Source organism: Loxodonta africana, chromosome 19 (assembly GCF_030014295.1).
Source record: "Loxodonta africana isolate mLoxAfr1 chromosome 19, mLoxAfr1.hap2, whole genome shotgun sequence".
NCBI lineage: Eukaryota > Metazoa > Chordata > Mammalia > Proboscidea > Elephantidae > Loxodonta > Loxodonta africana.
In genome coordinates this window covers 73,730,850-73,747,045 of record NC_087360.1, presented here as the reverse complement: position 1 = coordinate 73,747,045, position 16,196 = coordinate 73,730,850, and the positions used below count along the sequence as shown (strand labels likewise).

The 16,196-nt window shown below is 36.5% G+C and overlaps 1 protein-coding gene across 3 annotated transcripts in view; it reads left to right on the top strand.

The window, feature by feature from the left end:
• SGCZ (sarcoglycan zeta) overlaps positions 1 to 15,969 on the top strand; it is a 354,876-nt gene extending 338,907 nt beyond the window's left edge. For all 3 annotated transcript variants that reach the window (XM_064272869.1, XM_064272870.1, XM_064272868.1), the window contains 2 exons: positions 9,474 to 9,597; positions 15,772 to 15,969. In XM_064272869.1, the coding sequence (XP_064128939.1) occupies positions 9,474 to 9,597; positions 15,772 to 15,966 (319 nt within the window). In that variant the 3' untranslated portion in view covers positions 15,967 to 15,969. The remainder of the gene's footprint in view (positions 1 to 9,473; positions 9,598 to 15,771) is intronic.
• Positions 15,970 to 16,196: the final 227 nt, after the last annotated feature.

The window sequence follows — 16,196 nt, the reverse complement described above, 5'->3', positions numbered from 1 at the left end:
CTCATATGCCAATTCCAGTAGGAGCTGAAGAAAAATAAAACAAGTCTACTAGAGCCAAAGTACAACCTTGAGTATGTCCCATTTGAATCTAGAGACCATCTCAAGAATAGATTTGACACATTGAATACTAACGATGGAAGGCCAGATGAGTTATGGGATGACATCAAGGACATCATACGTAAAGACAACAAAGGATCATGCAAAGGCACCAAAAAAAGAAAGAACTCAGTTGCTCGCTAGTTGAATAACAAAGATTCAAGCAAGATTCAAGAGGGTGGCCCTCTTCATGTGATCCTGGAATTTCCCTGTAAGTGCAAAATAAGAATTATTTACCCCAGAGTTTTGGGAGAGTTGAAGAATATGTGTAGACAGCATCTCATATAGTCTTGATTAATGTTTCTTTTCTCGGCTAGAAATTCAGCAGCTTTGTGTAATTATTTTGTCACTCTCTGCCAAACAAAGCTGTGAGTTCCATAAAAACAGGATCCACTCCTTCCTTGCTCATCCTCATTTTTATAGTAGCGAGCACTGCATCTCACATATAACAGTGCTTGACAAGCATTTGTCAATTTGCATTACTGAAATTTAGCAAAAATGAATGACAGGGAAACGAACTAACTGGATGTGATCTAAGGATTGTGGCATCAGTTGACATTGTATTACCAAGAAGCCTGTGAGTAACATTGACTCCAACTGTTTTTGAACTTTATTTTAATATAAATACAGGAGTTAACTAATTGATTCAATAAAACTTTAAAAAATTGCTATGTTCTAAAAGAAATATTTTTGACTTCTATTTAGTAATCATGCACACATTTTGCAATTTTCACCCTTAAAAGCCTATTGCCAAAAGAGGAACAGAGCCAACTGCTAATTAGTTATCTTGCTGACATGGCTCAAAATTCATAAATGTAAATATGAATTAAATTATAATTAGCATATATTATTTCTGTTTTTTATTTTTAATTTTCTAATATTCATCAATTATTTAAATAGTTCGCTAAGCCAAGTCTACTGGCTAGTGCAGAAAACAGATTGGCAACCCCTGAGATGAGGGTTACTGATCTAAATTCCAAAACTGAATAAGAAGCAAAGCACAGTAATGATGGGGGTTCTCAATTATTCATTTGTGTGCTGAAGATTAAAAGCCGAGTGTCTGAGAAGATCTTTACAAGTCATGCTGACAATTTTCCTTCCGGAACAGTAATAATTATTTTTAGTCAGCAACTAATCCTAATCTACCAGGTGAGATTGCTTGGCCAAGTAAATAAAATGGCAATTTGGGGAATAGGTAGCCATATTGTCTTTGATTTTGTTACTGTCAAAAATAAAAAATTTTAGGAAGGAAAATTTCAAAAAGTTTATGACAGAATGTAGATAATATTTTGATGTAAAAAAGATAAAGGCTTTCTACCATTTATTTATTCAACAAATGTTTGATGAGTCCTTAATATGTGCCAAGACCTATGTTGTTTTCATGTGCATTTTAAACCCACACATACAGATTCTCATTAATTTAATATATACCAAAAAAACCAAACCTATTGCCATCAAGTCGATCGTGACTCCTAGTGACCCTACAGGACAGAGTAGAACTGCCCCATAGGGTTTCCAGGGAGCGCCTGGTGGATTCAAACTGCCAAACTTTTAGTTAGCAGCTGAACTCTTAACCATTGGGCTAGCATGGGTCCTGAAGGAGATACCGTTGTTTCGTACTAGGGAGCTATAATTTAAAAGGCTAAAGAATTCATTCTGTAGCAATACTGTCAGTAAAGACAAAAATAGTATGTTTGGTGAAATAACCAAAATATGAATGGCCTTTTTTATTTCTTAGATAAATTCATAGTTAAATTATTGCAATTCAAAGAGTTTTGTACTCTATGGGGAGAAGTGATGAAACCATTTTGTATGCCCATTACCCAAAGATTACTTTTGTCTGAGTTCCATTAACTGTTATAAGAATAATTTTTAAAAATCTTGAGTTGGAATCAGTAAAATAAATTAATATCTAATGACATAACTGCCATATTTTTATTATTCTCATTCTTGTAAGAATACAATTTAAAACTGAAATCTTAAGGTTTGTAGGTTCCAGGTTAACCTTTGGAAACTAATTTTGGAAAGCTCTAATTTACTCCTTTACTCAAGGAAAAGCCATCGTTTAGTAAGTGGTGAAGATTTTGCTTTGAGATACACCCTCAATATGAGGGTAAATTATTTTGCTGATATTTTTCTACCTCTGAGGGGGGAAACAAATACTAAAAACAGTATTTTTCTTTTTTGTTTTCTTTTCCTTCCCTCATTCCTTCCTTCCTTTTATTTTTTTGTTCTTTCTACACTAACATATTTATTTAGGATTAGCAGCCAATGAGCATTATGGAAAGCTCATCCTTAGCTTGCAGTCTTGGGGACACAGAATGACAAACGATCTGGAGAGTGGTGTGATCTAATATGAGGCAAGAGAACATAATGGGAGATTTGTGTCACACAGTTTGCATTGACTTTTTTTTTTCCTTAAAACACTTTTTGTTCAATTGTCAACTTATTCGTAATTGAAAGGAAAGGGAAAAGAACTGAACAGAAGATTTCAAAGGGTGGATCGAGAAGACAAAGTAAAGTACTACAATGAAATGTGCAAAGACCTGACGTTAGAAATCCAAACAGAAAGAAAAAACTCAAACCTCCAGTTGCGATTCCGGATTCTATGGGCAAAATGAGTTGGAATCGACTCGATGGCAAAGGGTTTGGTTTTGGTTTATGGGCAAAATACTGATCAGTGCAGGAAGCATCAAAGGAAGATGGAAGGAATACATGGTCACTGTACCAAAAAGAATTGGACAACGTTCAACCATTTCAAGACGTACCATATGATCAGGAACTGATGGTATTGAAGGAAGTCCAAGCTACATTGAAGGCTTTGGCAAAAAACAAAGCTCCAGAAATTGATGGAATAGCAATTGAAATGTTTCAACAAACAAATGCATAGATGGAGGCACTCACTCGTCTATGCCAAGAAATTTGGAAGACAACTACCTGGCCAACCAACTCTAAGAGATTCCTATTTCTGCCTATTGCAAAGAAAGATGACCCAACAGAATGTGTAAATTATCGAACAATATCATAATATCACACACAAGTATAATTTTGCTGAAGATCATTTAAAAGCATTTGCAGCAGTACATCAGAAAGGAACTGCCAGAAATTCAAGCCAGATTCAGAAGAGGACTTGGAGCAAGGGATATTATTGCTGATGTCAAATAGATCTTGGCCGAAAGCAGAGAATATCAGAAAGATATTTACCTGTGTTCTATTGACTATGAGAAGGCATTCGAATGTGTGGCTCATAACAAACTATGGATAACATTGCAAAGAATGGGAACTCCAGAACACTTAATTGTGTTCATGAGGAACCTATACATAGACCAAGAGGCAGTCATTCAAACAGAACAAGGAGATACTGTGTGGTTTAAAGTCAGGAAAGGTGTGCATCAGGTTTGTATCCTTTCACCATACTTATTCAATCTGAATGCTGAGGAAATAATCTGAGATGCTGGGTTATATGAAGAAAAATGCAGCATCAGGATTTGAGGAAGATTCATTAACAATCTGTGATACGCAGATGACACAACCTTGCTTGCTGAAAGTGAAGAGGCCTTGAAGCACTTACTGATGAAGATCAAAGACCACAGCCTTCAGTATGGATTACACCTCAACATAAAGAAAATAATCCTCGCAACTGGACCAATGAGCAACATCATGATAAATGGAGAAAAGATTGAAGTTGTCAAGGGTTTCATTTTACTTGGATTCACAATCAACACCCATGGAAGCAGCAGTCAAGAAGTCAAATGACACATTGCACTGGGCAAATCTGCTGTAAGAGACTTGTTTATTAAAAACCAAAGATGTCACTTTGAGGACTAAGGTGCACCCTACCCAAGCCACGGTGTTTTCAGTTACCTCAGATGCATAAGAAAGCTGGACAATTAATAAGGAAGACTGAAGAAGAATCAATGCCTTTGAAATACGGTATTGGCAGAGAATATTTAATATACCATCGCCTGCCAGAAGAACGAGTAAACCTGTCTTAGAAGAAGTACAGATTGCTCATTAGAAGGGAGGATGATGAGACAAACTTTGGACATGTTATCAGGCGGGACCAGTCCCTGGAGAAGGACATCATGCTTGGTAGAGTAGAGGGTCAGCAAAAAAGAGGAAGATCCTCAACAAGATGAATTGACACCGTGGCTGCAACAATGGGCTCAAGCATAACAATGATTTTGAGGATGGTGCTGGACCAGGCAGTGTTTTGTTCTGTTCTACCTAGGGTAGCTATGAGTTGGAACTAACTTGTTGGAACCTAACAACCATAACAACCAAAAGGAGAAACAAAACCTTTTTGGAAGAAGTACAGCCGGAATACTCCTTAGAAGCAAGGATGGCTGGAGACTGTCTCGTGTACTTTGGACAAGTTATCAGGAGGGACTAGTCCCGGGAGAAGGACATTTTGCTTGGTATGCTAGAGGGTCATCAAAAAAGAGGAAGACCTTCAAGGATATGGATTAATACAGTGGGTACAACAATGGACTCAAAACATAGTAGCGATTGTGAGGATGGTGTAGGACAGGGCATTGTTTTGTTCTGTTGTACATAGGGTCACTATGAGTGGGAACTGACTTGATGGCACCTAACTATTTAGTGATTTCATCTTACAACTTAGTTTAAAAGAATTTGAATTCTTTCCTCAGTATGTTGAGAATTCTTCTAGAGAACTAGGTCGCCTTTTTTTTTTTTCAGAATTGATGAAAATAATAACAAAATCCTGTTGCAGCCCTGGTATATAGAAACCAGAAAAGTAAAACTGCTTTGGAAAAAGAGAGGGTAGGGAGACTGTAGGTCAACATTTGTCCTTCTCTCTGCTATAATCCCTAGTCACCCACTGTAATCTTCATTTTGAAAGTTTTTTTTTTTTTGATTCATGTTTTTAAATTAAAAGTTAGTCTTTTATATTTTTCTAGATATTTACCATTTCTGCTGATGTTCATTCTTTCCTAAAGGTTTGATAACTTATTTAGTATCATTTTCCCCTAGCCTAAGCATTTCTTTCAATGCAGATCTGTTTACAACAAAATCTCTAGTTTTTTTGTTTTTTTTAAATATAAGTCTTCTTTTTGTTTTGTTTTGCCTTTATTCTAAAAGGATAATTTTGCTGGCTACAAAAATTTTGATTGACAGTTTTTTGTTCTTTTAAAACTTTAAAGATATTATATCACTTTCTTCTAGCTTTCACAGTTCATAATGAAAACTATCCATTTAAATTATTAAACACATTTTTTTTCTGATTCAAAGATTTTCTCTTCACTTTTGTTTTTTCAGCAATTGGTTGTTGATGTGCTTAGGCATGTTTTCTCTTATAGCTATCTTGCTTTAGTTTCAAGGCACTTCTTGAACCTGTAAATTATGTTTTTCCGAACATTATGGAAATTTCCAGACATTATGACTTCACATATGTTTCCTGACCTATTCTCTTTCTTTTTTCTTTCTAGGACTCCAAATACCTCATGTTAGGCCTTTTGGTATTATTTCATGGATTCTTGAGGTCGTGGTTATTTTTATCCATTATTTTTTTCCTCCCTATTAGGTCCATAAGCTAGCTTCAAAAAAATTGTTCACAAACTTGCTTTAATCTTCATATTTATAGCAAATATTTGACTACTGGCGTGTGTTCATTTGAAAATAGAATTAAGAAATCCTCCAACTATTATATTAAGTTTTTATTTCATACTCTTTAACTGCACACTCCTACCATAACTAATTTTAAATTCCTAGGGTATATTGGAAACCCTGGTGGTGTAGTGGTTAAGAGCTTCAACTGCTAACCAAAAGGTCGGCAGTTCCAATCCACCAGGTGCTCCTTGGAAACTCTATGGGGCAGTTCCACTCTGTCCTATAGGGTTGCTATGAGTCAGAATCATCTCAACAGCAAAGGGTTTGGCTTGGTTTTTGGTTTACAGTCTATTAGTCACCTGAATATTGGATGCTATTCAAAACAGACAGTGCTATTGTTAATGAAATTATATTTTATTTTTTTAATTTTCCTTTTTTGTTTGTTTTTAGGTTTTTTTTTTTTTTCTTTTCTTTTTTTGTTTTTTGTACAAGCTGCACTGGCCTCCCTAGCATTATGCACTGTCCTACCCCTCACCAAAGCCACCACCTATCCATTGTCTATTTAGTATTTTTCCATCCCCACCCCTTCCTTCCCTATATTTTATTTCTTAATAATCACTACACTTCATTTTACCAAGATTAGCAAAGTATAAAGTTACAACTGGTTTAATCACTTCAGCACTTGCAGTATTTGTCAATAATGTAAAAACTGCTACCTATTCTGAATATCTATTACATACCATGTGATATGTTTAAAAAAATCAACAATTATATTTATAGAAGTTACATGCCTTAGGCAACAAAATTAGGTGCGGAAGAAATGAAAATGTTTCTGCAAAACTTAATTCACATGTTTAAACTTTATGCCCCGGATGCCAGAAACTAAACCCTAGTCAGTTCAGCTCTCTACACTTTTCCTAGTGTTGCATGCAGCCTAGGGAGAACAAGCTCGAAAGACCTTTGGCAGCTTCTCTACCACCTATGGCAAAAGATACTGCATAATGAATGAGGAAAAGACAAGTGATACAAGGAGGAAATTAATATTTCAGAATATTATTTTGTCACAGATGTGGCAATCTGCTCCTATAAAGATTACAGCCTTGGAAACCCTATAGGGATGTTCTACTCTGTCCCATAGGGTCACTGTGAGTTGGAATTGACTCAATGGCAGTGGGAGGTTCTGCTACATACCTATCTCCCATAATTCTCAAAGTAATTCCACAACAAAACAGTGTTATTATCAACTTGAGGATGAGGAAATTAAGGCTTATTGTGGCTGGCTAACCTGCCCAGCTCTCAATCCTCACTGGGATCAGAAGGATCAGAGAATAGGTAGGTATTCTCTAAACCGGTGTTAGAAAAGCACTGCCCTCTGGCTACACTGGCAATGGATACTTGAGATATAAAGTGAATATGGATATAATAAGCATTTTCATAGTACATAATTAATAAAGGAGCCTTCCATGAAGTTCAGTCTAATTGGAGTTCTACCCCGGGGCTGAAGGCCAATCCTCAGAGTAATAAAAACTCCCTTTTGGCAAAAAAAAAAAAAAAAAAGTACAAAGCTTTTACATAGTTGATATGGGTATTTAACTATCATTTATGAGAATATGAGTGTTTAACTATCATTTATGAGTAATAATCTCAGGCCATCATACTTGGAAACAAACTAAACCATATTCGTTACTTGATAAAATAAGTGTGTGTTCCTCCATTTCTTTTTCCATTTTTTTTCTGAGTCCTCCATTTCTAGGTTCATTAGTTTACATTTCCTTGAGCGGCAGATTCATAATATTTAAGAATATTAATCTATTTCAATTAAACTTCTATCTGACTGCATTGTGAATAGTTTACTCATATCTAAACTTATGTAATCACAATCAATGTTATGAATAATTAACAACAAATAGTAGTGGTCCTGGATACCCTGTTCAAGGTGGTATATGTTTGAGTGATACACAGGGGAAATTTATTACAAAATGCATATTTTAACATTCAGATTTTGAAATGTAAGTACTAATGCATACAAAATGTTAATAATGGATATTACTAACTCAATAGTGTTACTAAGGATTATGAATTATGTTTTTTCTCAGTTTTCAAATTTTCTATGAAAAAATTGTGATATTTTAATGAGAACAACAAAACAAATGTTCCTTAAAAAGAAAAAAAAGTTTTCAAAGCCTTGAGCCCTCCAGGGATTTTATAAAGATATCCAAGAGGCCCATAAAGATGGAAGTTTCCAACGTGCTTTGGTGAGAGAGGCAGATGATTTGAAAGCAGCGAAGTTACCTCCTCTAGATGCTGGTTGTACTTCTTCAATGTCACTTTTAGTCCTTGGTTTCACTACTCAGAGGGAGCTATTTGTGTGTGTGTGTGTGTGTGTGGCGAAAATTTACACAGGAGATTCTGTTTTCATTTAAGTTTCTATACATATTGTTCAGTGACACTGGTTACATTCTTCACAATATGTCATCATTCTCGATATTTATATTTTGCTGGTCCTGTTTTCGTTAATCTAGCTTCTCTGTCCTCTCTAGGCTTCTCATCTTTGGTCTAGGGTAAATGTTAACCATTTGGTTTCATCTAGATGATTATTTTGAGGAACGCAGTACTCTTGGGTGATATTATTTATTTTATGGGCCAACCTGTCGTTTGGCTGAAAGGTGACCTCTGGGAGTGGATTGAGTTCCAAGTTTAAGTTGTATCTCAGGGTGACAGTCCCAAGGGTTCATTTAGTCTTTACTGGTCCAGTAAGTCTGGCCTTTTTTTAGGAGTTTGAGTTTTGTTCTACATTTTTCTCCATCAGGGATCTTTTGATGTGGTTCTCTGCAAAACAAGTTTGAATTTATTGTCCCAAAGGAAGCTGGTTGCTCTGGATTATGGTGAATGTGAGCCTGGGATGACCCTTGTGCTAATTTCACATGGTCTGGAGAAACACAGACAGCTGCATCTACGTACTCGTGGACACTTCCTCTTCCTGCAGCCAGCGTGTTTTTCGGCCGCAGTCTAGTTTCTGTATTCTGTCTTCATTTGCTCTTTTCTCTAGTTTTATATTTGAAGATAATTTTGAAACTGTCTCCCAATTACCTTTCTTTTGTAGGGCAACTATCTAAAATACTTTTTTTTTTTTTTCCCCTCGAAGTGTTCGGTAGTAAACGTTCTAATCACCTCGTCCCTCTTTCTCAGACTAGAATCATTCATTCCGGAGCATTTCATTGGGCCAGTGAAGGTCAGTTGATGTAGGAAATGTCTTACTTATTCATTTAAATTAGTGTCTAGAGGTGTAATGAATACTTTGAAAAATTTCAAGTTTACAAAATTTTGTCCATGCAAGTTTAAAATTTTGCAATATTAATGATTTCATTAAAGTCCTCACATCTTTGCAAGGCAGGGACTCTTTATTGAGGAATATTTATGGGCTAAGATGGTACTAATTTATTTATTAAAACTCCATCATTAATATTGATAATGTATAAAATATTTAAACAAGTAAACTTATCATGGCCTACTTTCCACTCCATTAGGAATGGAAACAACATAAAACATAGTGACTAAATCATTATACAAATGAGAGTAAATAATTGATGTTAACAAATGAAGAGTTTTATAAAGAGCCAAAAAACTAGACAAGGCAATTAAAAAAAAAAATTATACTAAAACTCATTTTGGGTTTTATTGGGAAAAAAAAAAAAACAGAATTTTTAATTATGCCACCCTGTTTTGTTTTGATTAATTGAGGTTATCTTTTAATTCATCATAACGTATTCTCTTTTGTATTAAGGATTCTTTTGTTTTTCCCTCAGGCTTGAATCACCAACTAGGTCCTTGATAATGGAGGCACCTCGAGGGGTCCAGGTGAGCGCTGCTGCAGGAGACTTCAAGGCCACCTGCAGGAAGGAGCTCCATTTGCAGTCAACAGAGGGGGAGGTGAGTGCAAGAGTGAGGGAGCCCTTCTCAAACTACCTGCATACTGTTTCAGGGACAACATACAGAATTGCATCATGACATGGTTTAACTTTTGATAATATTAGTTCTCTTGAATATTAAATTTGGTAAACCTAACATGACTTTTATGGAAACCCTGGTGACCTAGTGGTTAAGAGTTCAGCGGCTAAAGAAAAGTCCGCAGTTCTAATCCATTGGAAACCCATTGGGGCAGTTCTACTCTGTCTTACAGGGTTGCCGTGAGTCGGAATCGACTCCACAGCAACAGGTTTAATGTTACTTTTAGGGAGCTCTGGGTGACCCAGTGGTTAAGTGCTTGGCTCCTAACCCAAAGGTAGAAGTTTGAACCCACCAACCTCTTTGCCACAGAAAGATGGGGCCATCGGCTTCAAGGTTTACAGCCTTGGAAAATCTATGGGGCAGTTCTACTTTGTCCTACAAGGTGGCTATGAGTCAGAATGGAATTGACTCGATGGCAAGGGGCTTGGGGTGTTTTTTTGTGTGTGTGTTTAACATTACTTTTTCAGGCAAAGCTCCATTTCTGTTCTACTTGAAAGATACTCATTCACAAGTGAACCACATCTAAATTTCTGTGATTTCAAAATTGGTATATAAATGTAATTACCATCAAGATAGTATTAAGATTGAAGGTGATATTTGTCTTCTTAGTTCTATTTGATCTTCAAAAAGTACTTAGTTTGTTTATTTGTTGACCTACATTTCTGTTGAAATAGTACCTATATTTTTATAAAAAGAAAATAAAAGTTAACTTTGCCATTTACTACAATCACTATTTCCTGTAGAAGGAGATATGTGTTAATAGTTTATTTTCTGTCACTTTTTTCTGTCAAGAATCTCCTCTAAGTCTTACTATCATTGCATTTAAAGATTATCTGTCTTTTCTCTCCGACTGCTTTAAAGATCTGTTTGGCTTTGGTGTCCACTGTTTAACTATTCTGTGATACCTAATTTCACTCACCTTGCCTGCAATACATATTGTGTGCTATGTCGGAAGATTGACATTTTTATCAAATCTGGAATTTCCTCAGTATTATCTTTTCAGATATTACCTTTCTCCCTCTTTTTCTATGGTATTTGCCTGAAATTCTGAGAAAATGTTATGCATTGTCATTCTCTTACCCTCCAAATCTTTTCACATTTTCTATCCCTTTATCTCTCTGCCTCAGTGGGTTTATTTAGTCAATCTATTTTCTCAGGTTCCTCTTCAGTATCTAATACCTTATTTCACCCCCACTTGGAACATTTGCTTTTAGCGATTATGGTTTTCATTTCTTGGGTTCTCATCTATTTCTTTTCAGATCTGCTTTTACAAATCCTTATACAGGATACATATGCTTTTCTATGTCTTTTTATTATAATTCCCAAAGCTCTTGAAGGTCCAAATCTGTTGTATTGCTGTTTCCGGTTCATTCCCTTAGCACTTCCTTTCCTCATCTGTGTATTTATTTTTGGATTATGAGATCACCAACATCCAGTTGAAAAGAAAAAGACTGAAATGGTAATTTAAGAGGGATGCTGTGCAGCCTTGTGTGCCTAATCAGGTGTAAAGATGAAGATTAACACATATGAACACAATCATAAAGAGGGTGCTCTTTTCCCACCTTTATGTTAGTGTCTCAGTTATTCATTTAAATATTTAAAGTATAAATTTTAAGTATTTTTTAAGTAAATATTTTGCCTCTTTTTTTGGGGGGGGCAGGGGAGGGCTGGCCTAACCTTTTACAGCAGACAGTGCTTCTTCTCAAATTAAGTGCATATAATTCCAGGGAAAAAATAGAGTTGCTTCGTGAGATAGTTTAATTTAGAAGTATATTAGCTCTATTTGAATATTAAATTTGGTAACCCTAATATCACTTTCTTAAGTTAAAACTGTTTACAGTCCACTTGAAAGAAATTCATTCACAAGTCAGCCACATCTAAATCCCTGTTTTTTTGTTTTTTTTAATAAATGGACTTACTGGCAAGACCATGTTAGAATCTTATGGATATTATGACATAAGTGACCAAGAAATTAGATTTATAATATTTTTAAGATACACCCATGTTTCTTTCCACTACAATTACGAAATACAATCCTTCGTTTACCACAGCAAGTCAGACATTTCTTTTAAACATCTTGCCATTCTTTTTTTAAGAGTTGCTTTTATTATGCTAATCTTCATTCAAATTATTCATAATGAATGATCCTGTATTAAATACTGGTGGATATCAACCTCTATTCTGTTCCCGTTTATAAACCACTTTTTTTTATTCAATGCATCAGCAGAATCCTTTGATTCGATTTCAAGTTTAAGTTTAATTGCTAATGAAAGTATTATGCTATAAATAAATCACGGTCAGAGGTTTTCAGCTTTGGTCATTTTTTTGTACTAAAAAATAAAAGTACTTAAATGCTTAGCATTTTATATTAGAATTAAATATGATGAAATGTTCCTAGTGAGAAATGTGAAATAATATAACATCTTTCTATTTGCTACAGTGACTATGTCACAGAAAGGCAGATAGATAATTTACTAAGTAATATATATACAGTCCTGCCCTTAGTTTTCAAGCTAATTAATGTCAGAACAGAAATTTCGTTGAGATATCCAAACTAAGGGATGGCATGCAGAAGAATGAAATTATACATGAAATTCCACACTGCAGAAAATCCAAAGTCATTTGAAACATAACGTTGCAAGGAATTTCAAATTTAGCTCAGAAGACAGCCTGAATCACAATTAAAGGAAAAATATGTAAATGTTATGATAGCATATGCAATACAATAACATATAATGGCATATATGTTACAATATTACAGAAGAAGGAGAAAACAATTCCAATTTTCTGTGACATTGATAGTCCTGACTCCAACAGACAAGGACAAGATACAAGAATCCTTGGTAGAAAGATGACAGTGGATTCTGACTTAAACGCTCAGGAGTGATATTCTGGGAACAGGGAAGAGTTCTGTAATCAGCAGATTATATGAATTATGGGGCAATATAGAATAGAAATGTCAGTTTTAGAAGTTGGAAAGTGGAAAACATCATGGTGTACCTTAGCTGGGCAGAAAGGTATAGGCAAGCCCATCCATGCTGCAGAAACCAGGACAGGCTCAACGAGGGTTGACTCTGAAGGAATCAACATATAAAAAACAGAAACAAAACAAACAAAAAACCAAACTAATTGCCCTTGAGTCGATTCCAACTCATAGTGACCCTATAGGACAGAGTAGAACTATGAAAAACCCATAGAGTTTTCTAAGGTTTTAAATCTTTACGGGAACAGACTGCTTCATCTTTCTCCCATGGAGCAGTTGGTGGGTCTGAAATACTGACCTTTCCATTAGCAGCTGAGCACTTAACCAACGCACCACCAGGGCTCCTTCAATATATAACACCCCTTTTTACATCGTAACTTTGTTTTCTATCTCAAGCCAAGAATAAACCATATTCTCTTTCTAAGGGTCCTATTCATTCTAACTTATTTTTTTACATTCACACCTGAAAAATCTCCTTTAAAAAAAAAGGTATTTTCTTTCTCTTTGCATTCCTATCACTTAACCCAGAAGTAGATACAGGGAAATGCACTTCAATATTTGAAGCCTGCAGACAAAAACTTTAATTATGCTTTCTTTGAATATTAACAGATACAGTCATTCATTTATTTTATAATTTATTTATTTTATTCAACACTGTTTACATTATGAGTATAGCGTATGCGCTGGGTCAAATGCTGAAAAATTATTTTAAAAGAATCATGCATGATTCTATGTTTAAGGACCACATAATGTAGTGGGAAACGTAGGACATCAATGTGACCATAAGGTAGCATATGGTATCAGCAGAATAAGATATTAGAAAGGATAAAATGCTTTGAGAGGACCATGTAAGAAGAGCCCTTTGAGCTTGGAGCATCAGGGAAAGATCAATGGATCAGAAAGCAGATGAACTGGTCTGAGGGAAGGAAGTATTTATACCCCGGAGCGGAGAGTTCACACTAAGGAGGGATTAATTAACTCAGTTACCATGTACTGGCACAGTTCTAGGTACACTTCTAAATCTGTGAACAAAAAACAAGCCCCACGCTCACGGATCTTACTGGCAAGTTATAAAAGAACAACTGCATACTTCATATAATGTTAGGAAGTGACCGTTACTAAAAAGTTTCTGTTACCATAAAGTAAAGCTGTTAAGCAGAGATTAATGGATTAGTGCTCTTTTAGATGGCGGGGGGAGGGGTCAGGAAAGTTCATTTTGAGAAGGTGAATTTTTGGTAAAAATAAAGTCATGTTCACACCTAAATTAATTTAAAATCTATATGAATAGCCATATGGATCCTTTAGAAAAAGGCTTATTTGTAATACAGAGTAGATTCATGTGGTTCGAAAACGTAAAACCTACAAATAGGGAGACAGTGGAAATATCTCTTTTCCTCTACCATCCTTAGTGCCTAAGCCCTAGCCCTCTTAACCCTGGTGGTTAAAAGCTACAGCTGCTTACCAAAAAAACAGATTTCAAACTGAGGAAATGGGGAATGCAAAAGCTCTGAGATCAGAGTTCTCTGAGTATGTTTGAGAAAAGCCAAGAGTTGGAGCGAGAGATATTATAGAAAATAATGTTGACAGATAGGTCAGAGCGTGTGGGGGCTGTGGGGTGTGCTGGGAGGACATTAGAAAGTGCTGAGAAGGGGGGTGACATGAATGACTTGCGTTTTGGTGAAGTCCACTCGAGCAGTATGCTGCACAGGCTGTAATAAGACAAGTGGCTGTGGGAGGCCCAATTGGGGCTGTTGCAGGGGCCCCAGTAAGAGATGAATAGGACCTGGATGACAGCGAAGATGGAAAAATGGTGCTGTGAATTTAGGGTTACCTTTTGGCGGTAATTGGTCACATGACAAAACACTCCAGAGATAACTGGAGAGAGCTGTCTGCTTTGCCCATGTGAATTCACGATCTATTTTTTCTTCTTTTAGAACTTTCCCCCATGCATATCAAAATCATACGGTCACTGTGCCTACAATTACTGAGACCATGACTTGGAATAAGTCAAGTAATTTCACAAGTTAGACAATGGAGCAAAGCGGGTGTTAAGTACAAGTCCTGTCTTTCATGGACACTTCACATCTGATTATGGCCAATAACGCCTGTTGTTTACTATGCAGAGTATTTACTTGGTACATATATTAGGGAGCCCTGGTGGTACAGTGGTTAAGACCTCTGCTGATAACCAAAAGGCTGGCAGTTTGCATTACCAGGTGCTCCTTGGAAACCTCATGGGGCAGTTCTACCCTGTCCTATAGGGTCGCTATGAGTTGGAATCGACTGGACAGCAATGGATCTGTTTATATATATATACATATATATGTATATATTAGGCTGTGAGTCATCATGCTTTCATGAATATTGAAACAAATCTTTTTTTTTTTTTTCTATTGTGGAGTCGGCCCTGACTCATGACCACAGCATGCACAAGAGGACTTGATCATTGTGATCCATAGAGTTTTCACTGGCTGATTTTCAGAAATAGAACACCAGACCTTTCTTCTTAGCTCTATCTGAGCCTAGAAGCTCTACTGAAGCCTGTGCAATGCCATAGCAACACTCAAGCCTCCCATGACAGACAGGTGGTGACTGCACATGAGCGGTATCGGCCAGGAACCAAACTCGGGTCTCACCCGTGGAAGGCGAGAATTCTATCACTGAACAGCTACTTCCTATTGGAACAACATCAGAGAATACTTTTTATTATTACTATTATTAATTGCCTATTGCTTCAGTAATATCATCTCCATGACCACCCTCATTTCTTTGCATATTGTTTAGGCTAGACATGGGTAAGATGCTAAATTGAAAGACTCTGTCAAAATCAATTTCCTGGACTGTTTGAATAACTGGGTTGGCCCTTTAAGCACATTGCACAATCCTGCCTTTCAGACGTAGGACTTTCTGTCAGAATGCACGATATCTCAGGGGAGAAGACAGCTGCAGAGCGCTTGGGCCGTACTGTAGGAATGTAATTTGTTTGTTCAACAAAGCATGGCAGCTAAGTCAATGGAATTGTTTGTTGTTTAGTCTTTCTTATTAGACCACTGTAAAGCTCTGAGGGGTATAGAATGCTAACATAATTTAAAATGCAATTTCTTTTCCCCCAGATATTTTTAAATGCAGATACAATCCGGCTGGGAAATCTACCGACCGGCTCCTTCTCATCTTCTTCATCTAGCTCCTCAAATTCTCGACAGACGGTGTACGAGCTCTGTGTCTGCCCCAATGGCAAACTTTACCTTTCTCCAGCAGGAGTAGGCTCCACCTGTCAGTCCAGTAGCAACACCTGCTTGTGGAGCTGAAATGACTGATTTCTCCTCACACCAGAATAGCCTTTTGTTCCTGTCCGTCTGCTTCACAGTTCTGCTCGGTTTCCCTTGTGATCAGGCCAGAGCTTCTTCAAATGGTCCACAGAGCTACTTCTTCCAGTGTGAGCAGGACGCACCGCCACCTTATCTGGTGATTTACTGCTCAACACAGGGCTTGTGAACGACACAGCAGTGGAAAATCATCTTCAGCAGGAAAACTGGAT